The sequence below is a fragment of the Mesoplodon mirus genome, assembly GCF_964341445.2.
Source record: "Mesoplodon mirus genome assembly, chromosome: 10".
Taxonomy (NCBI): Eukaryota; Metazoa; Chordata; class Mammalia; order Artiodactyla; family Ziphiidae; genus Mesoplodon; species Mesoplodon mirus.
The window spans coordinates 56,404,684-56,432,287 of record NC_138986.1 but is presented as its reverse complement, the minus strand read 5'-3'; the positions used below and the strand labels follow the sequence as shown (position 1 = coordinate 56,432,287).

At 35.9% G+C, this 27,604-nt stretch overlaps 1 protein-coding gene across 5 annotated transcripts in view; it reads left to right on the top strand.

The window, feature by feature from the left end:
• Positions 1 to 27,604, top strand: part of GRIK2 (glutamate ionotropic receptor kainate type subunit 2) — a 648,281-nt gene that overhangs the window by 424,428 nt on the left and 196,249 nt on the right. For all 5 annotated transcript variants that reach the window (XM_082633756.1, XM_082633753.1, XM_082633752.1 and 2 more), the window contains 2 exons: positions 3,709 to 3,816; positions 20,514 to 20,627. In XM_082633756.1, the coding sequence (XP_082489882.1) occupies positions 3,709 to 3,816; positions 20,514 to 20,627 (222 nt within the window). The remainder of the gene's footprint in view (positions 1 to 3,708; positions 3,817 to 20,513; positions 20,628 to 27,604) is intronic.

Sequence of the window (27,604 nt, the reverse complement as noted above, 5' to 3'; positions counted from 1 at the left end):
GAATGAGATCCTTGCTGGGTAGTGTAATATTGGTTGCAAGTTTTTCTCCGTCATCACTTTAAATATTTCCTGTCAGTCCCTCTGGCTTGCAGAGTTTCTGCTGAAAGATCAGCTGTTAACCTTATGGGGATTCCCTTGTGTGTTATTTGTTGTTTTTCCCTTGTTGATTTTAATATGTTTTCTTTGTATTTAATTTTTGACAGTTTGATTAATATGTGTCTTGGTGTATTTCTCCTGTATGGGACTCTCTGTGCCTCCTGGACTTGATTAACTATTTCCTGTCCCATATTAGGGAAGTTTTCAACTATAATCTCTTCAGATATTTTCTCAGTCCCTTTCTTTTTCTCTTCTTCTTCTGGAACCCCTATAATTCGAATGTTGGTGCGTTTAATGTTGTCCCAGAGGTCTCTGAGACTGTCCTCAGTTTTTTTCATTCTTTTTTCTTTCTTCTGCTCTGCAGTAGTTATTTCCACTATTTTATCTTCCACCTCACTTATCCGTTCTGCTGCCTCAGTTATTCTATTGATCCCATCTAGAGTATTTTTCATTTCATTTATTGTGTTTCTAATCATTGCTTGATTCAGCTTTAGTTTTTCTAGGTCCTTGTTAACTGTTTCTTGCATTTTGTCTATTCTATTTCCAAGATTTTGGGTCATCTTTACTATCATTATTCTGAATTCTTTTTCAGGTAGACTGCCTATTTCCTCTTCATTTGTTACGTCTGGTGGGTTTTTATCTTGCTCCTTCTCCTGCTGTGTGTTTTTCTGTCTTCTCATTTTGCTTATGTTACTGTGTTTGGGGTCTCCTTTTCGCAGGCTGCAGGTTCGTAGTTCCCGTTGTTTTTGGTGTCAGTCCCCAGTGGCTAAGGTTGGTTTAGTGGGTTGTGTAGGCTTCCTGGTGGAGGGGACTAGTGCCTGTGTTCTGGTGGATGAGGCTGGATCTTGTCTTTCTGGTGGGCAGGTCCACCACGTCTGGTGGTGTGTTTTGGGGTGTCTGTGGACTTTTTATGATTTTAGGCCACCTCTCTGCTAATGGGTGGCATTGTGTTCCTGTCTTGCTAGTTGTTTGGCATAGGGTGTCCAGCATTGTAGCTTGCTGGTCGTTGAGTGAAGCTGGGTGCTGGTGTTGAGATGGAGATCTCTGGAAGATTTTCGCCATTTGATATTACGTGGAGCCGGGAGGTCTCTTGTGGACCAGTGTCCTGAAGTTGGCTCTCCCACCTCAGAGGCACAGCACTGCCTCCTGGATCCTCAATTTGGGATGATTCATTGTCTATTCATGTAATCCACAGATGCAGGGTACATCAAGTTGATTGTGTTGCTTTAATCCGCTGCTTCTGAGGCTGCTGGGAGAGATTTCCCTTTCTCTTCTTTGTTCTCACAGCTCCCGAGTCTCAGCTTTGGATTTGGCCCCGCCTCTGCGTGTAGGTCGCCGGAGGGGGTCTGTTCTTCGCTCAGACAGGACGGGGTTAAAGGAGCCGCTGATTCGGGAGCTCTGGCTCACTCAGGCCGGGGGGAGGGAGGGGTTCGCATGCGCAGCGAGCCTGCGGCGGCAGAGGCCGACGTGACGTTGCACCAGCCTGAGGCGCGCCGTTTGCTCTCCCAGGGAAGCTGTCTTTGGATCCCGGGACCCTGGCAGTGACGGGCTGCACAGGCTCCGCGGAAGTGGGGCATGGACAGTGACCTGCGCTCACACACAGGCTTCTTGGCGGCAGCAGCAGCAGCAGCCCCAGCGTCCCACGCCCGTCTCTGGGGTCCACGCTTTTAGCCGCGGGTCGCGCCTGTCTTTGGAGCTCCTTTAAGCAGCGCTCTTAATCCCCTCTCCTCGCGCACCAGGAAACAAAGAGGGAAGAAAAAGTCTCTGGCGTCTTTGGCAGGCCCAGACTTTTTCCCTGACTCCCTCCCGGCTAGCTGTGGCACATTAGCCCCTTCAGGCTGTGTTCACGCTGCCAGCCCCAGTCCTCTCCCTGCGCTCTGACCGAACCCCGAGCCTCAGCTCCCAACCCCGCCTGCCCCGGTGGGCGAGCAGACAAGCCTCTCGGGCTGGTGAGTGCGGGTCGGCACCGATCCTCTGTGTGGGAATCTCTCCGCTTTGCCCTACCCAGGTACGTGGGGAGTTTCTTGCCTTTTGGGATGTCTGAGGTTTTCTGCCAGCGTTCAGTAGGTGTTCTGTAGGAGTTGTTCCACGTGTAGCTGTATTTCTGGTGTATTTGTGAGGAGGAAGGTGATCTCCGCGTCTTACTCTTCCGCCATCTTTCCCGGAAGTCCCCCCTGTGCTGTCTTTAACCCAGATTTGTTCTGCTGTTCTGCACTTCTGCTTCTGTACTTCTTGATCCCATTGCTTATTTTTATACTAAATATGGATTTTTGTTAACCGCCTGAAATTATTTTCTTTGGACGAAGTTGAGTTAAAATTTTTGTCTTCCTTAGTGGAGACCTGTTAGCACAGTAAACTCAGTGATGACCTGTTGCAATATGCGTAGAGATATATATTATAGTTTTTTTTTCATTTTATTTGTAATTTATTAGCCTAAATCTATTTTAGATTCCCTATACATAAGTATCCAAGGAGCACATGGAGCCTAAGAAATGTAGCAATAATGATATCCATCTGTAATCCTTATTGAAATGTTACCCTTTATCTACTGAGCTTTACTTCTTTTGAGTCTCAGTATATATTCTTTCAAACATAGTTGTGAGTATATGTTACATTATTTTAAATTTTCATATGTAACTATTTTCCCAAGCTAATTGCAAATGACAAATAATATAAAACATGTAGGGGCTTCCCTGGTGGTGCAGTGGTTGAGAGTCTGCCTGCCAATGCGGGGGACACGGGTTCGTGCCCCAGTCCGGGAAGATCCCACGTGCCGCGGAGTGACTAGGCCCATGAGCCATGGCCGCTGAGCCTCCGCGTCCGGATTCTGTGCTCTGCAACGAGAGAGGCCACAACAGTGAGAGACCCGTGTACCACAAACAAACAAACAAAAATACATGTAATTGGGGCTGTATAACCAGCAGAATGGGAAATCATTTTATATTAAAAAAAAAACCTCATTATTTGCTCACCTTTGAGGGATGAACCCATTGTGTAGCTAGATTATTATATTCTCACCCCCTTCTACCTGGAGAGAGCCTTCTACTGGAAGTATAGTTTGATGTGAAGTAATTTTGATACAGTTCTCCCAGCCTCACACAAAGAAAAATAAAGTAATAAGTTAATTATTCTAAGTGGAAAATGTATAGCTGAAGCAGTATAGCATAATTTTTCCTAGATTCAGTTTCTTTCATTGTAATAAAATGTTTACTTTATATTAGTTTGGTGTTAGGAGTGGTATTTTATAATAGTAGTTCTATTTGTAATCTCCAGCAAGATAGTCACTATCTCATAAATATTATAAGTGACCAACCGCTTCTCATTTTGCTAAAAGAGGTTTGCTATTTAAAACATAAACCACAAATTTCTCATAAAGGAAAATTATACCTGGAAAATGCATTATTTAAAATGAAAACTTTACAATAAATTTTTACTGATACTAGGATATCATATTTAGAAAAACATCTTTCAAAGTTCAGAAGAGAATAAAAATGTATAGCAATGTAAATTTATGAGAAGTAACAAAAGGTAAAACATTTTGTACAAAATTGTTTTATCTTCTCATCCTTTACTAATTTATGATTTTTGTATGTTTGTTTGTTTTCCCCATAGGCACATTGGGAAGGCCTCACAGGCAGAATAACTTTCAACAAAACCAATGGCTTACGAACAGATTTTGATTTGGATGTGATCAGCCTCAAGGAAGAAGGTCTGGAAAAGGTACTTGTGACATTCAGTTTACTTACTTTAATTATTAAATAAACATATCCTAGTGAAGAAATAAATCAATATTTCCTGTTGTAGACACATTTCATTGACATTTAACTTTATTGAGTAACTCTAAAAACATACATCTTCAATTCCTTTTTATATATTGAATATAATGTTTGACTATTAGGACTCAAGGATAAAGAATATCTTAAGGCAATTTAAATGTTTTTATTTTCTCATCAGGTTTTCCTGATTCTCTGCATACAATGTATATAATATTAATTTAAAATAATATATATAATATATTAATATAATCTTAATTAACTGTAAGATTTGATATAATGATTAGAAAATGTTTGATGTAATATGAATCTTTGTATATGCAGCTTATAATCACAGGCCTTCATAGACTTTCCTACTTAGAGCAGACCATACAGAAGGATTAAATACTGAAACATGTTTCCACTGCTTTATCATATTCAAGAGAAATGCCTGAATTAATGTACATGAGTAAATTAGGTATGAACACAAATGCTACACATTACACTGGGTCTATCTTTCTTGATTCCATTTATAGGTATTGAGGTAAAGTACAAGAAAGGCTCATAGAATTTGGTTGTGTTTGCTTACTTTAAGAACATTTTAGTGTAAGTTTGTAATATATGCATTTAGCTGTTTTCTGATGGATTCATTGAAAGTTACAGATTAAAAAGATATTTTGATAAGAACTTGAGAAAAAATTCTGTTTGAGATAACATAGCTTTAAAGATAGTGAGTTATGTTTCAGCTAACAATTGAACATGGAGCATCATTCATAGATGGAAACTGAAGAAGGAAATTGAATCAAAATAAGGGGTATTATAGCCTGAGAGAAAATAGTATATATGAATGTTGATTCAAATGATGCAGGAGTGAGAAAACACATATTTTTGATATCACCAGGACAAGAAGTATATCATGGCCAACTGATGACTGAAGTTAACAGGGGTATTACCTCTTCTCATTGAGAGTTTCAGGTTGTACCCTTTGTCAAGACCATGCAAAATTAGGGATCTTTTATAATAAACTGGAACTAAAATATTTGTGAGGCTGTCACTTCCTAATTACCTTACTTCCAAGATAACAACATTAGTCTATACCCAAAACTGGAGTTGATAATGGTGGAGTTTAGTCAGCTCCTATGGGCTTATCTCAGTGTTTACTGGGGATGTTATTATCTTATTTTTGGAAATACCCAAGTCACTAGGATGAGCTTTGACCACTGCTTGTATTTCAACACATCAACATAAAAATGGTGATGCTCTTCATGTTACCATAGACCCAGTCCCTTGGACTCAAAGAAAATATTAGAGAAGGTTTTCCTAGGCTCTAGTGTGAATTATAAAAAGATCCTGAATATAATGGTTACCAAGTATATGTGAGGATCTACCATATCAATAAGCAAGGTATCACAATGTGAGTTATAAATGTTGACATGACATTCATCAATATTTTGTGTTCAGACAGAATTAGGCTCAAATCCTTGTTCTGCCATATACTATTTATAGACAAGTTTCTTAATCCTTCTAAAACACAGCATCTTCAACTGCATCCTGGGGTGGTAGCAATATCTGCCTCATTAAGGCTCCTAAGTTTTGTTGATTTTACTTTTATTTTTTTCCTAAGAAGTATAGTTACCAATCCATAGATGAAAAAAACAGAGTTCCTACCTTGATAGAGTTCACACTTTGGAAGATTCAATAGATGGTGATTCAGGAGGCTTAAATTACTATTCTAGTTCTATCACAACAAGTGTGTGAACTTCATCCTTCCATCCAACTTCTCTGGGCCAAATTCCCCATCTCAAAAAAAGTAGAGTGCAAAGGGCTTCCTTCTTGGACAGGCTGAAGTGAAAATATCATGGTCTCTAAAAGAACCTGGAAATACGTTAATAGGGGTCGAGGCTAGGAATTTTAAGTATCCTCAATTCTATCTTTCCATGCTACTACCTTTTCCTAGTTTTGTCTTGGTCATCTTTGACCAGCCCACTTCATTTATTCATTTAATTCTCTAACAGATATGCAGTGAATTTCTATCTTGTGTCCCTATGAAGGGTTTGTTCTAGTGAAGAAAACCTGCCAATTATAAATTGATTCATAAAATTATATCGGGTTGGCCAAAAGGTTCGTTCAGCTTTTTCCATAAGATGGCTCTAGTAGCACTTAGTTGTCTTTAACTTCATTCGAAATAATTTTTTTAGATTGTATGTGACAGCTGTCATATCAGCATGCATTTAAAAAAAGACATCAAAATTGGTGAATTTTTGTGTAGCCATTTTAATATTGAAGATGGAAGAAAAACAGCAACATTTTCAGCATATTATGCTTTATTATTTCAAGAAAGGTAAAAACCCAACTGAAATGCAAAAAAAAGATTGTGCAGTGTATGGAGAAGGTTCTGTGACTGATTGAACGTGTCAAAAGTGGTTTGTAGAGTTTCGTGCTAGAGATTTCTCGCTGGATGATACTCCATGGTGTGGTGGACCAGTTGAAGTTGATAGCAATCAAATCAAGACATTAACTGAGAACAATCAATGTTATACCACACGGGAGATAGTCAACATACTCAAAATATCCAAATCAAGGTTTGAAAAGCATTTACACTAGTTTGGTTATGTGAATCTTTGATGTTTGGGTCCACGTAAGTTAAGCAGAAAAAACCTTCTTGACTGTATTTCCACATGCGATTCTCTACTTAAACATAATGAAAACGTTCCATTTTTAAAACAAATTGTGATGGGCAGTGGCAAGTGGATACTGTACAATAATGTGGAATGGAAGAGATTGTGGGGCAAGTGAAATGAACCACCATCAACCATACCAAAGGCCGGTCTTCATCCAAAGAAGGTGATGTTGTGTATATGGTGGGATTGGAAGGGAGTTCTTTATTATGAGCTCCTTCCAGAAAACCAAACGACTAATTCCAACAAGTACTGCTCCCAATTAGACCAACTGAAAGCAGCACTCGACGAAGAGTGTCCAGAATTAGTCAACAGAAAATGCATAATCTTCCATCAGGATAACGTACAACTGCATGTTTCTTTGATGACCAGGCAAAAACTGTTACAGCTTGGCTGGGAAGTTCTGATTCATCCGCCATATTCACCAGACATTGCACCTTCGGAGTTCCATTTATTTAGGACTTTACAAAATTCTCTTAATGGAAAAATTTTTAATTCCCTGGAAGACTGTAAAAGGTGCCTGGAACAGTTCTTTGCTCAAAAAGATAAAAAGTTTTGGGAGCATGGAATTATGAAGTTGCCTGAAAAATGGCAGAAGGTAGTGGAACAAAAGGGTTAATACATTGTTGAATAAAGTTCTTGGTGAAAATGAAAAATGTGTCTTTTATTTTTACTTAAAAAACCAAAGACACTTTTTGGCCAACCCAGTAATATAGGATTGGACAGTGAAATGTGCTAAAAAGAAAGATCTCTTGCTTGTATATCATTAAAATGATATATTTTGAATCGTTTTCTGACATGTGAATCTTAGGATTGAAACAGTTAATAGGAGTAAAATCCATACTTCTGATGTTTGTAACTGTGGAGCAGATAAACCAGGAAGGAACAGGTATATTTCTGACAAACAGAGAATTAGGACATATTCAGGGAACTGAGCTTGGAGTTAAAATGCTACTCTGGACACAGTTTTCCACTTAGATAGGGTTCAAAGATCAAAGTGAATTCTTTCTCCTTTATCTCGACGGAGATCTTATTTAGAACCCAGCCCAGTTAGCCATGGTCTAAGAATGGTCACCAGTACCGCACACACAACCAACCACATCTGGTTTGTTTGTTTGTTTGTTTAATTGGAGTAAGGAATAGCAAATTTATCCGAAAAACCGGCAATCTGAGAAGATGGTGGACTTGTGCCCCAAAGAACCATCTTGCCTAAGTTAGAATTCAGGCTTCTTTTATACTAAAAGGGGAGGGAGTAAAGTCAAACATTTCCTGGTTCCAGTCAGCCTCCAGAGGGGATGTGCTAATTTCTTCCTTCCTGAAGTCATTCACAGGTGGCAGGTCTAAGGAGGGTCACCAATACCGCATACACAACCAACCGCACCTGTCCAGACAAGCTCTTGGGCCATGGCAGTGCCTTCTCTAAAGCAGAAGAAGGAGAATAAGGGGATAAAACAGTAGGCAACTTTGTCTACCTCAGGCAATAATAGGACAACTTCTTTCTTTAAGATCCTGGTATTGAAACTACTAACAATAAGGAAAGGAAATCAGAATAAGTGATTTTCGCAGCTTGAATTCTTCTGGTCAGTTCAAAGACTGTATTGTATATTCCACTTTCAAAATATGTTTAGAATCCATCCATTTCTCCCTAAATCCATTGCTACAATCATGGCCAGGGGAACCTACCCTGGACACACACTGGAGCCCCAACAAGCCTCTGTTCTACTCCTCCTTGTAATCCATTCCCCAAATTGTAGCAGCCAATGGATGTCTTTAAAAGCAAAATGATGCATGTCATTTCTCTGTTTAACTCATCCCTTTATTTCCATTGTATTTTGATTAAGATCCAAACATGATTTACAATGAATTCCCTGCCTCTCCCACTCAACTCTCACCATCTTCTCAGGTGTTTTCTATGCTCCAGCTATACTGGCTGTTTCTCATTTCCTCACAGGGTCAAGACTTTCTATTATTTTGGCAGTAGAGTTTTCCCGGTCTGGATTACCCATTCCTATCACCTTTGCCTGGCTAACTTCTTACTTATTCTGGGGGTTCCAGCTTACATTTACTTCCTTAGATAGGTATCCCCTAAGACTAATCAAATTTAAGTTTCTCATAGTGTCCTCTACTGTTTTCTTCCTGACACTGCCTATAATTGTGTATTTACATACTTTTTTTTTTTTTTTAATTTTAAGGCTGCATCCCTAGCCAGAATACACATCCTATTAGGTGCAGAAAAATATGTCTCCTTTCTCACTATTTACATATTCAAGACCTAGCAAAGTGTCTGGCACAAAGTACATCCTCATGAAATGTTTATTGACTGTTGAACAAATGAAGGATCTCTATGAGAATCATAAGAGATACTTCACATAGAATACTTACTCAAGTGTCTGGTGCAGAGTTATTTTCCAACAGCAGAGCTTTTTCCCCCCACTTTTTTCCAGCTTTGCTCCATACTTACAAAGTGGGAAGAGAAATCCAATAGTCAGACAATCAGTGGGCTGTGGTAGTGGGTCAAGACTTCAAGGGGTGAAGAATCTTATAGCACAGGAGAAAACAACACTGAAGTCTGAGCTTATAAGGATGCACCAATGGTACCTCTGGTCTTCTACATAGTGCAGTTGAATACTTTCTGACACTTTATTACATCAATGAGTAAAAATAATTATTCTACTTATAAATTTTCCTTTTTTTATTGTAAGTTTATGTGTGGCAGTAAACAAAGACCACTTGGATGAGAACAAACAGAAGTCGTTATTCAGAGCTTGCTATAGCAAGGGAGCAACTTACATTTGGCAGAGATTCAAGGGCAGGCAAGGGAGTGGAAAAGCTTTATTTGGGAAAGCCTCAGGTGTGCTCTGATTGGAGATTGTTGGCATGAGGTAACTGGAGGTGGGCTAACAAGAAACAAGGTATCTTGGGTAATTGGTTTGGTGAGTTTCTCTGGTTGCTCCTGAGGTGGAAGAGAGGGGGGAAAAAAAAGGAAGCTGCAAGTTATTGAACAAATCTTGACCATTCTGGGCAGATTGCTGCAGAGGTTGTGGTTTGGCTTCCCAGGATGCTTGCTTCAGAGGATCTGGTTAAAGTTCTGTTGTCATACATGGTCTGACTGTTATCTATTTGTGTATTCAGTCTGTCAGTGGAACTTGGAAGAAGAAGGAGAAATAGCAAAAAGAAAAACAGCCAAGAAAAATGGACATAATTGACATGAGGAAATAAAAAATGTCTTCATAACTGACAATAAAATTAATATTTTAGGGTTTTTTTAATATAATATGTAACTGGGATATGATTTACCATTGGAAATGGCTTAACTTACTTACCTAGTCTTCTGAGGCTTAGCTATGTTTTAGGAAAGACCAGCTTCAGATGGAACAAAAGCATGACTAATGGCAAAAGATATTAAGAAATATTCAGAAGGTTCTTAGAATATTACTTCAAAAAGATTCTGTTTAGAGCAAAAACAGTTGGAAGGGTTTCACACAAAATAGGTTTGAAAGGAGTTGATGACACTACAGGAAAATGGTGCATTTCCATTGCAAGCTGAGCTATCTAAAGGCCATTAAAAAAAAAAAAAACTTAGACTTTGAAAAGAATTCCTTCTAAGAAACTATAATACAATAATAAAATTGCTTAATCCTACCATATTATTGAATTTTATTATTGAATGTCTATTGTGACAACTATGTACATCATGTGCTTTCCAAGAAAAAAAAATCAATCTCTTGCTATTATACTTTATTGATTGTTCAAATGGATTTTTATTATACTAGAGAATATTTTCTTCTAAATAGAAATGTTAAACTAAAATCATACCTGTGTACCTCTCTTGCCCTTTCTGTAGCAATCAGGATTTGTTATCTGTTCTGGTTATTTTGCTGATAGTCTCTTAAAATGTGATATTTATATTAAAATAGAACTTGGAGAATAGAATGTTCTGTCTCCTCAGTGGAAAGGCCTAATAAATCCTTATTGAAACTGGCTTTTATGTTAATATTATATTAACTTAGAAAAAAACATAAAGATCAAACTAATACATTTATCTGGCCAGAAATGGTACTAAGGGTCCTGGAATTGTATAGGCCTATGAACAGTCATGCCATGTGTTTGCCTCAGCGTGCTTTTATAACAAAATCAGCTTCTAACTTGTGCATCTTTAGGGAAAGTCTTGGAAAAGAAAACTGACTATAAAAAGCCATCTTATGTAATGTATGTTTGCCAATTTCTACAAAATTAAGTATTTATATAAATAATATAAATCAAAATAATCCATATTTGCAAATCTTTAAGAAGTTTAAATTTGTTATATTTTACTTTCAAGTGAAGCTTCATTTCAACTTTTAAAATCTGTGTTTTCTGAATATTCACTGCTTGCATTTTTACCCACCAGTAGAGAAACTGCTATCAGCAATCCATAGGCTTCCTGCTGAAAACTCAAATATTTTGATAATATATGGAGAGAGTGAGAATTAGTAGTGAAACCATGCCTGCCTGAGTTTACAGGCATATATGTTCCAGGAACAGAACATGTTTCAAAGTGCTTTTTGAAGATTTTTTTTTGGTAGAATATATATATTTTTTAAAAAGTGGTAATTTCTGTAGAAAATTTTACTATTGCGCTTTCTCTTGCCAGTAAAATCCTATAATCATTAGCTCCCTATGAAAAAGGTGTCTGAACGGAATTTAGAGTCTTCCAAATTTATCTAAATCTGAAAATCCACTAGATAAATGAGACTTTTTTTTTTTAATCTGTAGAAACCTAATGCATAGCAGTTTTTATCTTTCTCTCTCTGATGGCATTTGATACATATATCTTGGTCCCCATGGCAACAGTGACCCCCAACTTTCCTAGGAACTGAGATTTCTTTTGCCTCTGTAGGAAAGCAATGATAATGGTGATGTTGACCAGTAATCTTTAAGCCAGTGGGAAATGTGTTGTTTGCTTCTTAAAAAGCAAAACTGGATCCCAGGCAGGACCCAAACTTAGTGTCTTTCTTTGGAGATGTTAACCATTTAATTTGTCTAACTCTTATAAAGAATCATTACATGCCCTATTTCACAGCTGTACTGACATTTTTTTGGTTTGTGTCAGTATATTTATAGTGATTATTTTGCTTGATAACTTTTAACCTTCAGGTTGGTAAAATATTTAAGAAAACTCTGTATGATGTTTATGTTTAAAAATCAATAGGATTGACTTAGTTGAGGGCACACACTTTCTTATTTTGGTCCATCAGAGAATATCAAATATTGATTTTTTTCTTTCAATTACTGAATTTGAATTAAACATGTATACTAAATGTAATTGTAATACATTGGTTTTATTTCAAAGAAATCAATGAACTACATTTTTATCCTTGTAAAAAATAGCCCTTAATTTAATATTGTCATGCATTATATTTGAGAACAGTTAACTCATTGATTCAAATTTTATTTTAAAAATCAGAACTACCACCTGTCTCTTAACTCTTTATGTTTAGGGTTGACTTTGCCCTAAACAAAAATTAAAATCTTAGGGGTGAAAAATCTATGTTTAGATTAGTCATCCCTTTCTGTAAGATCATTATATTGTATACTTATTCATTTATTGCTTTCACATTAACGCTGTAGTTCTCAAATGGTGAAATTCCAGAACTCATGTTAACTAGTTAATAAACAGTTTTAGAAAAGTTGTTAACTGAGGGTTTCTTTGCGCTGTACTCATAGGCCAAATCACTTCTGTATGAAAAAGACTCAGTTCCCAGGTAATTGTTCTTTACTCTGATTTCTCCCTGTCAGGGAGCACATAGGCATTTCTAGGAAATGTTTCATGTTTATCGTTGAGAGATCAGATGACAATTCTTTCTGAAGTGATCTCCTGTTAATACTTAACCCAATGGAAGTACAGTACTATTCATTGTTATTAGACAATAATGTAAGTAACTATCTGTACTTTCCATTTAAAAATTTAACATAGGAAGGGGTGAAGTAAATGAGGTCAAAAAGTCTCTAATTTACCTGCAACACTTAATAAGAAAACTACTATGTTGAAAAAACTCTGTCCTCACTACTCATGTTCCATATAGACTTGAGAAACCTGAGTTTGCAAATTATCCAGAAAGAATGTTTACACTAGTTAACCGAGAAACATGCAGTTCACCAAAGTATATTCAGTCAATTGGAGAGAATATTTTAATCTTCCAAATGTAAGTTAGCATTTAATACCAGCACCTTCCTTATGCTTTTTACTTCTTAATACCCTCAAACAGTACTCTCAGGAATGCCTTTTCTTCTCAAAGAAATAGTAAATACAATGCAAGGCAAACTATGGGTCATGTGGTTGTAGGCAGCTCATTATTGGGAAGAATTTTTTTTATTGAGGTATAGTTGATGTACAATATTATATAAGTTATAGGTGTACAGTATAATGATTCACAATTTTTAAAGGTTATACTCCATTTTTAGTTATTATAAAATATTGGCTATATTCCCTGTGTTGTACAATATATCTTTGTAGCTTATTTTATACATAATGTTTTGTACCTCTTAATCTCCTACCTCTATATTGCCCCTCTCTCCTTCCCTCTCCCCACTGGCAACCACTAATTTGTTCTCTGTGAGTCTATTTCTTTTTTGTTATATTCAGTGGTTTGTAATATTTTTTTAGATTCCACATGTGATGTCATACATTATTTGTCTTTCTCTGTCTGACTTATTTCACTTAGCATAATATCTTCCAAATCTGTACATGTTGCTTCAAATGGCAAAATTTCACTCTTTTTTATGGCTGAGTAGTATTCCTTTATATATACACCATATCTTCTTTATCCAGTCATCTGTTGGTGGACACTTAGGTTGCTTTCATATCTTGGCAATTGTAAATAATGCTTCTATGAACATCAGGTTGCATGTATCTTTTCAAAATAGTGTTTTTGGTTTTTTTTGTTTTTGAATATGTACCCAGGAGTTGAATTGCTGGGTCATATGGTAGTCCTATTTTTAGCTTTTTGAGAACCTTCCATACTGTTTTCCAAAGTGGCTGTACCAATTTACACCAATAGTTCCCTTGGTACACATGGGTTCCCTTCTCACCATCATTTGCTATTTGTGTTCTTTTTGATGATAGCAATTCTGACAGGTATGAAGTGATATCTCATTGTGGTTTTGATTTACATTTCCCTGATGATTGGTGATGTTGAATATCTTTTCATGTGCCTGTTGGCCATCTGCATTTCCTCTTTAGAAAAATGTATATTCAGTTCTTCTGCCCATTTTTTGATGGAGTTGTTTAGTTTTTTTGCTGTTGAGTTGTATGAGCTATTTTTATATGTTGAATATATATTAACCCTTTATCTGTCATATCATTTGAAAATATTTTCTCCCATTTAGTAGGTTGTCTTTTTGTTTTGTTGATTGTTTTGTTTCCTATGCTGTGCAAATGATTTTAAGTTTAGGTCCCATTTGTTTATTTTTTTTATTTTTCTCCTTTGTTTTAGGAGAGGGATCCAAAAAATATTGCTATGATTTATGTCAAAGAGTGTTCTGCCTATGTTTTCCTCTAGGAGTTTTATGGTTTCTGGTCTTACATTTAGGTCTTTAATCCATTTTGAGTTTATTTTTGTATAGGGTGTTAGATGGAGACTCTACATTATGCTAACACTGTTTTATAATATACAGTGTGGTTTCTCATGATCACCACACAGGCCTTCTTTGGAAAAGTACCACTTATGTTCTTTGTTCAAGACAGATGAATTTGACTAAAATTAAGCCAAAACAGTGTATAATCAAAGAATTCGTTTTCCTTTTTACATTACTCTATAATGAAAAACTGTATTGCTTTTTTTTTCATTCTCCAACATCCATGGTTATATTGTTAGTAAATGTCAATAAGACAATGTAAATAGAATTTTGATAGATCCTATTGTGCCAGCTGGTTTTTAATGGGGAAATTATTTCTTAACTTTAAATGAGATTGACTTTATATATAACTAATATTTTACACTTAGCTGGGAATGTTTATTTTGTTCCTACCTGAGAAAGTTTTTGGTATACTTGTCAAACAAATTATTATTGCACATTCCACAGAGCATAAAAAGTCTCACTGATTCTGCTTACAAGAAGCAGTGCTAACTTACACGTTTAGAAGAAATTATAAAATGCTAATTACAGATGAGACAAGCAATTATGTAGCTCAGGAGAGGAAAGAAAAACATTCTTTGGACATAAAGGAGTAATATGAGGTACAAAACAAAGGAAATTTATACTGAGAAAACTGTCAAAAACAAAGATAAATAAATAAAGCATCAACTAACTAATGAGATACTCAGATAAATAATTTTAAAATCATTCAGAACACAAATTTTTTTCTACATTAAAAAATAAAACAAAGCAACCAGAGAGAAAACATATTTTACCAAATGAAATTATATGAAGAATTTTTTTTTAAATCCTGAGAAGTATAAAATGTAAAGCATAAAATACATAAAATTCTTACAAATATTTATATTAACATATATAAAATGTAGATAAGGAAAAATTCAAACAAGTAGCAAAAATATGTGACCTATTACTCCCAAAGTTAAATATGATATTAAGGTAGAACTTGAAGAGAACATGAGGAACAAAACATGAAAAACAAAATATGTAAATATGAAAGAATAGACACATAGTATACATTCAATATTTGCTGAGTGAATGAATGAGCAAATGAATAGGTGTGGAATGTTAACAACCTAAAAAAACCTGAAAGTCTTCATTATGTAGTAATTCACTCATTTATTACATTTAGTCATTTATTCAATAAATATTCATTGGGTATTTATTATCTAAATTTCAAAGTTGTGACATCCTCCTTGAAGGCACTTAAAGTTTAATACAAGAAGATATGATACATAAAAATGAAATATAATTTTAATTCAAAGTAAAACATAAATGGAATTTCTGAGACAAAGAGGACCAGTATATTCAGAACCCTCACACAGAAAACCCCTATTATGTCCTGTATTAATAGGCCTTAGGATAAAAGGATGAGTAAACCAGTCTCTAGCCTCAGGGGATTTAAGTTTTAACTAGAGAGTGATAAAAAACGAATTACAATTAAAATGTAATGTGATGCTTCTGTGTAGGGGGCATACATAAGTTGTTCTGTCCATTGCTACACAGAAGAGGGAACTGCTCTTCTCAATGTTTCTATCAGTGATGAAGATACATATGTAAGGTAGTGAAAGAGGGAAAACATCAATTTAAAGAGTATAACATTTATAGAAAACATGACCACATCAATAGTTTAGGAAAATTGTAAATGCAATAAAATTCACCTTCAGAAAATGGAGAAATGCCTTATATTTCTGGCAAACATAATGAAAAAAGAATTACAGTCTCTATCTCTATGTCTCTCTCTCTCTCTCTCTCTCTCTCTCTCTCTCTCCTGAATGAGATTTAAAACTTCCAAATAGAGAATACTAGAAGCTTTCAATAAAAAAAATTTACCAAAAAAGAAACAAATATTGGACTGCCTTCAGTCTCTTTAGTAACGTTAAATAATAGAAAACATGACTAAAACAGAGCTCTTGAAGGAAGAAGGCTATGACACAATATGTCTTTATTTAGTCAAGTTTTCTTTGTACAGGAACATGACAAAAATATTTTCAAATCTACAGATAGAAGCATGTCACATAGTTATCCTTTACAAATAAATTGTCTTCTGTAAGAACAATGATAAATGAAAGCAAACACTCAAAAAGAGGAAACTGGCTAGAAATCCTAGTAAACAGTAAAAGTAGTTAAAGCATACATAGAGAAGTTTTTGAACAATAGATTTTTTTTTTTTTTTTTTTGCTGTACGCGGACCTCTCACTGTTGTGGCCTCTCCCATTGCGGAGCACAGGCTCCCGACACGCAGGCTCAGCGGCCATGGCTCACGGGCCCAGCTGCTCCGCAGCACGTGGGATCTTCCCAGACTGGGGCACGAACCCGTGTCCCCTGCATCGGCAGGCGGACTCTCAACCACTGCGCCACCAGGGAAGCCCTTGAATAATAGCTTTAAAGATTATATTAAAAATTACATTTGTTTTCCTTGGAAAAGAGATGATCTATAATATATCAAGCAAAAGAAAATGAGAGGCAGTGTCCACAACCCCAGATTAAATTAACTAAAACTGTGGATCAGTATGTGTAGTAGCAGAATGAACCAAAGTAGTGAATTTTCATAGAATAGATGTCATTTTAATTTTTATGATTCAATATTGATTTTATGATGTGATTGTAAAAGTTTAAACAAAAGTTGACAATACCCCTTTAGTAGACTGAAAACTTTGTTATCTCACAAATTACCACAGGAAAAACTGTCTACCAAAATATCCAGAGGTAGAAAAGAAATAGTGAAAACCAGATAATATGAAAGGAACAAGGTTAAAAATAAGATCCAGGGAGAAAAAAGATAGGACATTAAAAACATTCATGATGAACTGCTTATAAAGAAACCCATAAAATGGGAAGTATGTTGAAAGTATAATAATAGATAATTATTTATCAGCGAATGCAAATATACAAATAAGGTAAGCATGATATGCTAGGTCCTGGAAATTTAGGTGAAAAGAATTACTTAGAATAAAAAGTTGTTTTTATGTGATAAAACATACTATCTAGAAATAAAGGCAGCAGTCATAAGCCATTAGAGTATCATTTAATTATGTAAGTCAAACTATTAAAAGTAGAAGGTGAATTGTTAGGAAGTTGTATTATACCATGAACTGTCAGGGGGATGATAACAAACACAACAATAGTTTTGGAAAGTTATATGACAACGTGTACTAATAATCCTAATAATTCATATTATTTGGGCTCAGTAATTCCAATTCTAGGAATTTGTTTTTAGAATAATAAAATACACACACACACACACACACAATAAAATACATGGGCAAATATTTGTAAATAACCGTGTTTACTAAAGCCTTGTTTTTAACAATGATAGTTAAATTGTGGTATGTTTATATGATGTTCATATTATACAATCATTCAAATTATGAATTTGATTAATTTTAATGCCAGAAGAAAATGCTCAAAATAGTATAGAAATAGGATATATTTAATAATTTATATAATACTTGTAGCACACTTATAAACACCTTGCATTGACTTCTTTTTCATTTAATCCTCACAACAGCTCTGTGAGGTAGATAATGTTATTCCCCCACTAAATTATTTTTTATAAAAGTAATCATGGAGGATGATGTAAGTGAAATGGGCAATATTTTGTATTAGTGATTTGATTAGAAAGTTGAAAAACTTACTGGTCAAGATTGAGGGTGTCATTTGGCAGATGACAGTGGGCAAATGATGTTTGCCAGTGCTTTGGCTGGTAGAATTACATGTCTGAAAGAAATCTAACTATTTAACCAATAATGAAAAAAAGGGAAATAAAATCTAAAGGACAAATGTGTAATAGGTATTAATTATAGATCAGGGGCAGAAAAATGGCAGTGACTGCAAAATACAATCTGCGGATATCTTGTTTAGCCAACAGAGTAGATTTTTTTTTTTAATGATTTTGAATTTGAAACAGTTTAAGCAGGTCAGCAGGCATTCTGTTTGACATCCCCTCTGTTCTCCACCCAGGTCCCCAGCAGGGCCTCTTCTAACTCTGGTGATGCCTTGCGGGGAACTTGAAAAAAGTACCTGCTCTGGGAACATGAAGCCCAAGGCACACAGCAGAGCGGGCTGGGATTGTGGCCCCTCTTGCTATTCTGCCTTGAGATTTTTGTGAGATTTAAAAACTTCTTTCCCTAGCCTGGAAATTCTTACTACTGGCTTATGCTCTTTGACGTCACACATTGATGCTACCCATCCGGCCCTTGAAAACCTTCCATTATTGACCCTAAATTATAATTAGTCTCTGTCTTTATGACATCATGGTAGTCACAGTCTAAAGTAATTTAAAAGATCAGTAGGTAATTTACTTTGGAAAGAATGCTGAATCAAGATTTTTTTTCTTTTTTTCCCCTTACTGTATTATTTGACTTTTTTCTTTACTGACACAAACATTAGGAATATATAGTTTTTAACGGTAAGAGAAAAATTAAGTAAATATGAGAAAATATGGCAAGAGGTTCTTTTTTAAACATCGCTAAAAACATTTATATTGAATTCCTAGTATAGTCAAATAAGTTCTTGAAAAACACTGAGATTTACTTTTATGTACAACTATTAGAATGACATATCTATTCTTATGAAGAACAGAAGTTATTAACATTTCTACTTTTGTGCTTCTCCAATTAAACGGAGATAGATATCTTAAAAAGTTACTAAGAAAGCTATGCAAATGAAGAGATCAAAAAGAGTATGTTTGATAAAATATAAAGAAAATAAAAAGATCATAACATTTAATTTGGATTTATGCTGATGAGACCCTTGTTAGCATATTTAGGTAGACCAGAGTAAATGTTACCTGCTAAATCAATGTCACGTTAAAGATAATTTAATGTACAAACGGTTCCCAACTTAATGATTTTTCAGCTTTACAATGGTGATGGTACAAAAATGATACATATTCAGTAGAGACTGTATTTTGAATTTTGAATTCTGATCTTTTTTTCTTAGCAAGTGATATGTTGTACGATAATTTCTTGTGATGCTGGCAGTTCAGTGTGCCCCAACTCCCAGTCAACCACTCCATCACCAGGGTAAACAACTAATACACTTACAACCATCCTGTTGTACATATAACCAGCGTGTTTTTCATTATAGTTCAGTATAGTATTCTATAAGTTACATGAGATAGTCAACATTTTATTATAAAATAGGCTTTGTGTTAGATGATTTTGACTATAACTGTAGACTAATGTAAGTGTTTTGAGCATGTTTAAAGTAGGCTGGGCTAATCTATGATGTTTGGTAGGTTGGTGTACTAAATGCATTTCTGATTTAACAATGTTTTCAACTTATGATGGGTTCATCCATAAGTTGAGGAAGATCTATATGTACAAAACTTTATTTTAAAAAGAAATTGATAATTTATAGCTTCATTTGAGGAAAACAAGTTGGGTAATTGGCTAGGGGCATACATAAGACAGATTTCACTACTGATGACTCCCAGGTTTGAGAGGGTGAGGAAAAGTAATGCTGACTAAGAAATACTGACTCTGTGTCTCCTTTTGCTTCTGTTTTCCTTTAGTGGTCACCATTGTTACATGACATGCAATGGTGCAGGTGCATGTATGTAAACCACCCAATTTATGTATTTAGTAGCATCTTATGCTTATATCTCTCCAGAGGTAGCTGTGTCATCCTATAGACTGTGTTCAGTGAGTGTAAAGTGTCTGAACACAGAGAGTTTATGGCCTAATCTATCAGAGGGTATTAGTTAAATTAAAATACATATTGAATAGAATACAAGTGGAAGTATTAGAATGGGTTATCCAGATGAGATTATGCTGTAATCTCCTTTCCTTGCAGTATCTTAAAGCTGCAAACGTATATTTTTAAATGCTCTGCAGGTAATTTGGGGTATGATTTTGCCCTACTGGGGGTTTTGTGAATACGAATTAATGCCTCTTTTAAGCCTGCTTTTACCTATTAATTTACCCTGGATCCCCAGGTTTTGCTCTGTCTTTTAGCTTTGTCCATATAATATGGCATGTTATCATTGTAATGAGGGGATAAGACAGATCCATTACTGTCAAAAATATGTGCTATTAATGAGTTTCCAGCCAGCTATCAAGGTATCATCAGCAGTAGTTTATCTTGGTGAATGAAAGTCTGAATGGAAAATTAAGCTCCCACACTGACTGTAGAAGTGCAATGGATCATTTTGTTCTTTAATGTCACACTTCACTGGACACACTTCACAAAGCAGTGAATCATGCTTAAAACAAGCAGCCTTTACTTCAACAACAGCAGATAATGCAGCAGATGTGAATAATAAGTGTTAGCAGTCTTAACTTTCTCTGCAGTGCTCTCTCCCAGGTGCCTGATGGACGATTTACAAAGTACATATGCTATTTTATAGATTGGAACTTGGGATCCAGCCAGTGGCCTGAATATGACAGAAAGTCAAAAGGGAAAGCCAGCCAACATCACAGATTCCTTATCCAATCGTTCTTTGATCGTTACCACCATTTTGGTAAGTGTTTTTCCATTCTTTTTAGATAAATGTAGGTAAACATGGAAATGGATAGAAAAGGACATTATAATTGGAGTAGTAATGAACAGAATGCAATATATTTAGTTATTTAACAATTACTGTATAACAGATGAGTCAATGTTAATTTAGTTACAGTTTTATTTTGTTAGCTTTTAATGATTTAAATTATATTAAAGTTTGGGCTGCTTATGTTGATTAATAATACAGCTTCATATATTACTGGAAATCTTTATGTTTCTACAAAATTAGTTGCTATTGAAAAATTGTCAATGTTAAGATTTGAAAAGTACACGGACATACAGCTGTATAAATATACTTATGTGAGGAGCAGCATGTGAACTTTGCTTCTGCTTTCATCTCCTGCAGATATAGCTCAGAGGGCATACCATTTATTTCACAGGACTTTTTCTATTATAATTATATTTTAACCTTGATTTCAATTTAATTGTTTTCATCATGGCAAATTCACTTTTACTTTACTAATCTCCCTAATGAAATCAAATGACAAGTGCTGTTTTAAGCCAGAAATATTTTCATCACCAATAGAATTAAATTAATACTGATAAGCTGGATATTTTTACCCCTCTTATAATTATATATTTTAATTAGATCACACAGTAATGTTTACGTATGCCTACCATACTATTTGCAAATGAGAATCTTAATTTTAGGACAAGCAAGGGGCTGATGATTTAGTGAGTACTTTTACCTACAGAATAAATTTATCAATACTAGTTCTTATGATTCCCCAGGTAATCAATAGGAATGTAAGATTATAGTCCAGAACAAACTTCCACACAATTTTAGCATTTATATAATTTCTAAATTTGATTTATGGTGGCAAATCAAGCCAGGAAGAATTCATAATCTTGCCCTTATAGTAACAACAAAGGATGTCAGATCTCTAGGCATGTCAAAACAAAACGGCTGGGGCTTCACTGGTGGCGCAGTGGTTGAGAGTCCGCCTGCCGATGCAGGAGACACGGGTTCGTGCCCCGGTCCGGGAAGATCCCACATGCCGGGGAGCAGCTGGGCCCGTGAGCCATGGCCGCTAAGCCTGCGTGTCCAGAGCCTGTGTTCCGGATTGGGAGAGGTCACAACAGTGAGAGGCCCGCGTACCGCAAAAAAAACAAAACAAAACAAAACAAAAAAACAAAACAAAAACGGCTTGTGTTAAAGACTCTTGATAATGAAGCAAAACTCGTAATCATGAAATGACAGTGATGGAAGTTCATAAGGATTTTTAATTACTCCCTTGCTAAGAACCTCAGTAAATACTTGCTCCATCATATCCAAACTTTGCTGGTCCCTTTAACTTAATTTTATATCTCCTTCTCTTTTCAAAGATAACTCCCAAACCCACCAATCCACCAGCCCTGGTCCTCAGATGGAATGTCCTCACAGGGCACTAATATATCCTTTATCTGCCAGTATATCCTGGATCTCATAACCTGCTGCTGGGACAATTACAGTAACTATGTAACTATCCCTCCTGCTGACAACCTTCTCCCATTCCAATGCACTTCACTCTCCACTGTGAAGATCTAACTCTGTCATTTCCTGCTTCTCTGCTTACAAGTCTTTAGTGAATCCATATTGACCATTAAAAAGGCCCCCAAAGACTTCCCTGGTGGCGCAATGGTTGAGAGTCCGCCTGCCGCTGCAGGGGACACGGGTTCATGCCCCTGTCCGGGAAGATCCTACATGCCGTGGAGCAGCTGGGCCTGTGAGCCATGGCCGCTGAGCCTGCACGTCCGGAGCCTGTGCTCCGCAATGGGAGAGGGCACAACAGTGAGAGGCCCGCGTACGGCAAAAAATAAATAAATAAATAAAAGGCCCCCAAGTTTTGACCCTGACATTCAAAGCTTTCTACAGTCTTGTCTTCTCCCACCTTTCTATTGTCATTTCCCATTATTCCCTTCAGGAATCCTGCATTTTAACTGAACTGGGGTAATCAGTTAGCCTATTACTGTGATTGTGTTAGCCCCGTTCCCTTTGTTTGCAATATGGTTCTCTCCATTTCTGAAATATAGAACTTGTCAGTAGTTTATATTATTTAGAATGAATACTATATTATTCTTAAATTATTTCATGTGTGCAATATTTCTCCAAACATCACCGACCATTCCTTGGAGAATTAGGATCTGACTAAGCCTCCTGTTTTTACACCACATGTCCCTCTACAATGCTCACAGAGTAAAGAGTGCTGGGCAAGGGACATCTGTCATCTTCAGCAACCAGCCCCATTCTCCTTTCTATGTTCTTCCTGATCCAGCCAAACTCTCAAATGCATCACTTATTTTATGGCTCCAAATCTTTGCTCACTTCTTTATGATCCCCTGTGAAAATATTTTCATCCTTCCAGACCCATCTCAGATGACATGCTCTCTGTGCAACTCTTTGATCTTTTCATTTAGTTGTGTATGTTTGGGGCGGGCAGAGGAGTGTACACTTCATGTATCATAATACTCTATCATAGCACTTAATATGCATTTTTTTTATTTTAGAAATTTTGTATATATCTAGGTCTCTATTTGGCATGGATCTGTACAAGGCCAATAATCAAATTTTACACTTTTTAGATCTCTTAGTGTCAGAGAAGAGTGATTTGGGCATAGGAGGCACTCAATAAATATTTGTTAAATTAAATAAAATAAACAATATTTAATTAAGCAGAAAATTAGGGGGATAAGCAACTTTTAAATGGCTGTATTTAAATATTTTTCAAGTGTGCAGGTTATTGCAAACTTCTTGTCCAGACAAAGCAGGTGATTAAGACTACCCATACAGTTTCTCAGTATTGCTTAATTACTCAGTTATTTAATAAAAAGTATCCAAATATTTTTCTCAATAATAAACAATTTTATATCTATTCATAAACAAGTGGTATTTAATCTTAGCTTCATATCAGAGCCAGGCATAAAGCTTTTAAAAAATTATTGCTACCTTTAACTGTAGGACATATTCATTTTTTTAAGTTCCACAGATAATTCTGACCTATAATGATGATTGAGAACTATTCCTCAGATCATTGCTCCATATAACCAAGATGTAAGATCAACTCTGGAACATACTCTAAGCTTACATTTTAATGAACAGGTTACTTATATTTTAGACTATGTCACTGTATTAGTTTCAAAGAGGTTGTGATTTTTGTTAAAAAGAAAGGTACGTTATTTGTTTTTATATCACTTAGTTGAAAAACTTCTTTTTCTGAATACTCTGATCACAGAGTATCCACAATCAGGAAAAGATTTGAAGAGATTATTTACATTATTTATATAAGCCAGCTTGATATAATTTATTGATACTTAATTTATATTTTATAAGGAAGTATGATCATTTGATTTATTTTATGATTATTTTGTCCTTTTCTCTCTTGGAAAATCTCAGAGGAGATTCTGGCTATGTTATGAATAATGATATCTCCACAGAGAGAAGTTCCCTTAATGCTTCTTGTTTGACACTTTTATTATGTGTCTTAAAAAAAGCCAGTGAGGTTTTCTAGAATTTGGCATTATCAGTATGCTTATAATCAGCTCCATTTCTCTTGAATTGTATTTATTTATTTTTTTAATTCATTCTTTTTGTATTTAACAAATATGTACTTAGTGATGATGATATATCAGGCTTTGTGATAACTACTATATTTGATGGAGAAAATAGACATGGTCTCTGCCTTTATGGAGCTTAGAAAATGGTAGGATTCATAAGGAGAACCCCCCCACACACACACACGTACCACACACCACACCTTGTGATTAAGATATAAGAGAAAGATAAAATGTGTGATGCCTTTTACAGAATGATCCAGAGTTACACCAGGGATCAGGAGTGGAAGGATGGGCCAGGTTAGGTCTCAATGCCGAAGGATAGAGAGTTGAAGTTTGAGAAGAAATTATCAAGGTAAAGAGAGGGGGAAGGAATATTCTCAGCAGAGAGAACAGCATATGCAAGGGCCCTAAAGCAGGAAAGATCTTGAAAAATTTGCAAAATTGAAAGGAGACCATGATAACTGAGGCTGGTGCTTTTATCTGCTTCTCAGCTTCATTAAATAAGGTTATATGAATATGGTTCATTAAAAAAAATAATACACATTTTTGGTATGTCTGCTATGTGCTAGACATTGTTCAAAGCACTACTCATAGATTTACTCATTTAATTGTCATAATAACCTTTTGAGGTAGATACCATTATCCATACTCTTTTACAGGTGGGAAAGCTGGTATTCAGATTGCCTAAGTAACCTGCTCATGGTCACAGAGCTAGAAAGTAGAGAAGTGGGCTTTCACCTAATCTGTGTGTCCAACTTGAGCAACCAATACTGTAAAATGAAGTCTCTAGTGGCCCAGGATGGAAAAGTCTAACAACTATAGTTTATGACCAGAATAGCATCTTGCACAGGCTCCGGACGCACAGGCTCAGTGGCCATGGCTCACGGGCCCAGCTGCTCCGCGGCACGTGGGATCCCCCTGGACCGGGGCACGAACCCGTGTCCCCTGCATCGGCAGGCAGACTCTCAACCACTGCGCCACCAGGGAAGCCCCTAGAATAACATCTTGATTGAGAATTGTTCACCTAAAGCGGTGCTTCTCATCCAGAAATCCCACATATTGCTAGAGCACTGTGATGCCATTACAGGTGTGTCCCCAGACATCTAGACATTTCCTCAGGGGCCAAGATTTAGGCTACTCTTGCTTGGATGCCTTGGGCCTCTTGTTTCTCCCCTCTCCTAATTTAGCACTCAGTTTTCTTTCAGCTTCTTTAAACCATAATCTCAGATTTTTCTGCGCCATCAAAAGAGTAATGGGGCTTATCTCACTTTTTCTCTTTAGAATTGAGATTAAGCATCTTGTTTACTAACGTTTTTTGCTCCTCTTCAACAATATAACCCACGCCCAATTCACTGTATGGGTGTAGTATGTATCAGTAGTCATGTCATGGAATGAGTTCATTTTAGAAAGCTCTGAACAATTTTTTAAATATTTATTTTTTTAGTTTTGACTTAAATGATGTCATACAATTTGGAAATTATGTAGCCTCACCTGCAGGTCTAGACCTAAAACTCCAGCCTGCTCATGCCCTCTCTTTCATATTCCTCATATTACCACCCTGGCTTTTGAATTTCAGATTCAGTGGTTAAAATTCCCTTGCTTCTTGTGTTTATCATTATTATTGGAGTTACAGATATCAACCTTAGAACCGTGTTTTCATATATGATGATTTTGTTTATTGTATAACAATTGTTAAAATATAAATTCCTAATCACCAAAAATAATAACAAAAATACTCTTTCTGAATGAGACATAGAGAGCTTTTGAGAACAATGTGTGCTCTATTTTCAGTTTATTAGCCTCATCCTGTTGTCCTTACTACTATGGATACACTAGCTAGGGGCAGTATCAGGTGGCTGAATATTTATTTAAGTTCCTAGAAGGAATGCCTGTTTTCCCTCTGTGCTCTTGGTTTTCAGTAGATTTTTTCAGGCCTGTCTAAATACGTTGAGTGCTCCCATCTGTGCGGCTCCTGTATAATAATTGATTTTTGTCCATCAAAAGATTGCTAGCACTAAATGCCACTGTACATGTTCTTTCTCTTAACGACTAGTAGCACTTTAGTGTGCAAATGACTATAAATTTGGTGACTTTTTCAGAAAATTCACTTACTCTTAAGGAGGTTCTTTCCTCCCGGTTGCTCAATGAATTGAACAGATGTGCTTGCATCTGCAACTTAGTCTTACTTTTTATTTTCTTAGCACTTCCTGGAAGGTTGTGTATTTCAGTACTCAGTTTACTTGGTTAGGCTTGTTAAGCTTTATTGTTGCAGCCCACAGATACAGGAGGCTTATCTGGGAGCAAACTCCCAAGGACAGTAGAAGGAATTACAGTACAAAAGAGAGAAGTGACCAAATCATCCCCTAAATGGTTCTGCAACTTCTTCCATAATATCAACAAAAGCAGATTTCTAGGCCTTCAAATCTGTCCCTGCAATAGGGTTTTCCCTCTGATTCTTCTCTTTACATTGTCACAGAGCGACTGTCAAGCACGTAGTTCTTAGAGAGTTACTAGCATTCGGGCTTGGAAACCCAAATAATGCAGCTTCACAAAGAAAAAAGGTTTTTCATTCTTATCGATCTCTATACAATTTCTAAGCAATTTTAAACATGTGTTGTGGAGCTAGTAATATCAAAATAATTTAAGGAAGATACAGTAGGTATATGTGTATAAGTAGTACTTATACATGTACTACTCATATATGTTAATGTGAAGTGGGTGCCTCATTCAAACTCAGGCTGCTTGTACCCTGTCCCTGCAACCAGCTCATTCAAAGGCAACCAAACCTTTTCTCACCATATTTTTTCCTCCTGTTTCAGGGATCACACTTGCCCTGCATTTCTTCTTTACATTCTTGTTCTAATAGCTTGATGTGTTTTATTTCAAATAAATTCTCATATTCTCCTAGACCTCCAGATTAGCTAGATCAACTTAAAACTATTGGTGGTGGTATTATAGAGAAAGAAAGCTGTTTGTTTTAATGTGAAATTAGGCATAATTTTTTAAACCTTAGGGTCCCAATCTTTAGAGGCTCTGTAAGTGACCAGAACCTCATTTTTTACCACATAATCACACACACACACACACACACACACACACACACCTGCTTCCTTCCTCCTTCTTTATTAAATCTAATTTTAAAATGCTACCATAATAAAGACCCTTAAGTATTTTCATTTTGTTGTTATATTCTTCTTCATTGCCAACACTATTGTCAATACCATAATTTTTTGAAGATTATTTTATTATTAGCAATATATTTTAAGTTCTAGAAGAATGATTGGAGAATTATGAATTTTTGGTTCAGCTTAACCACAGCAAACTACATGGAAATGAGATAATTTTGCTTTAGCTTTCTCATTTTCAAAGATGTAATCACAATAGTACCGTGTAAAATTGTGT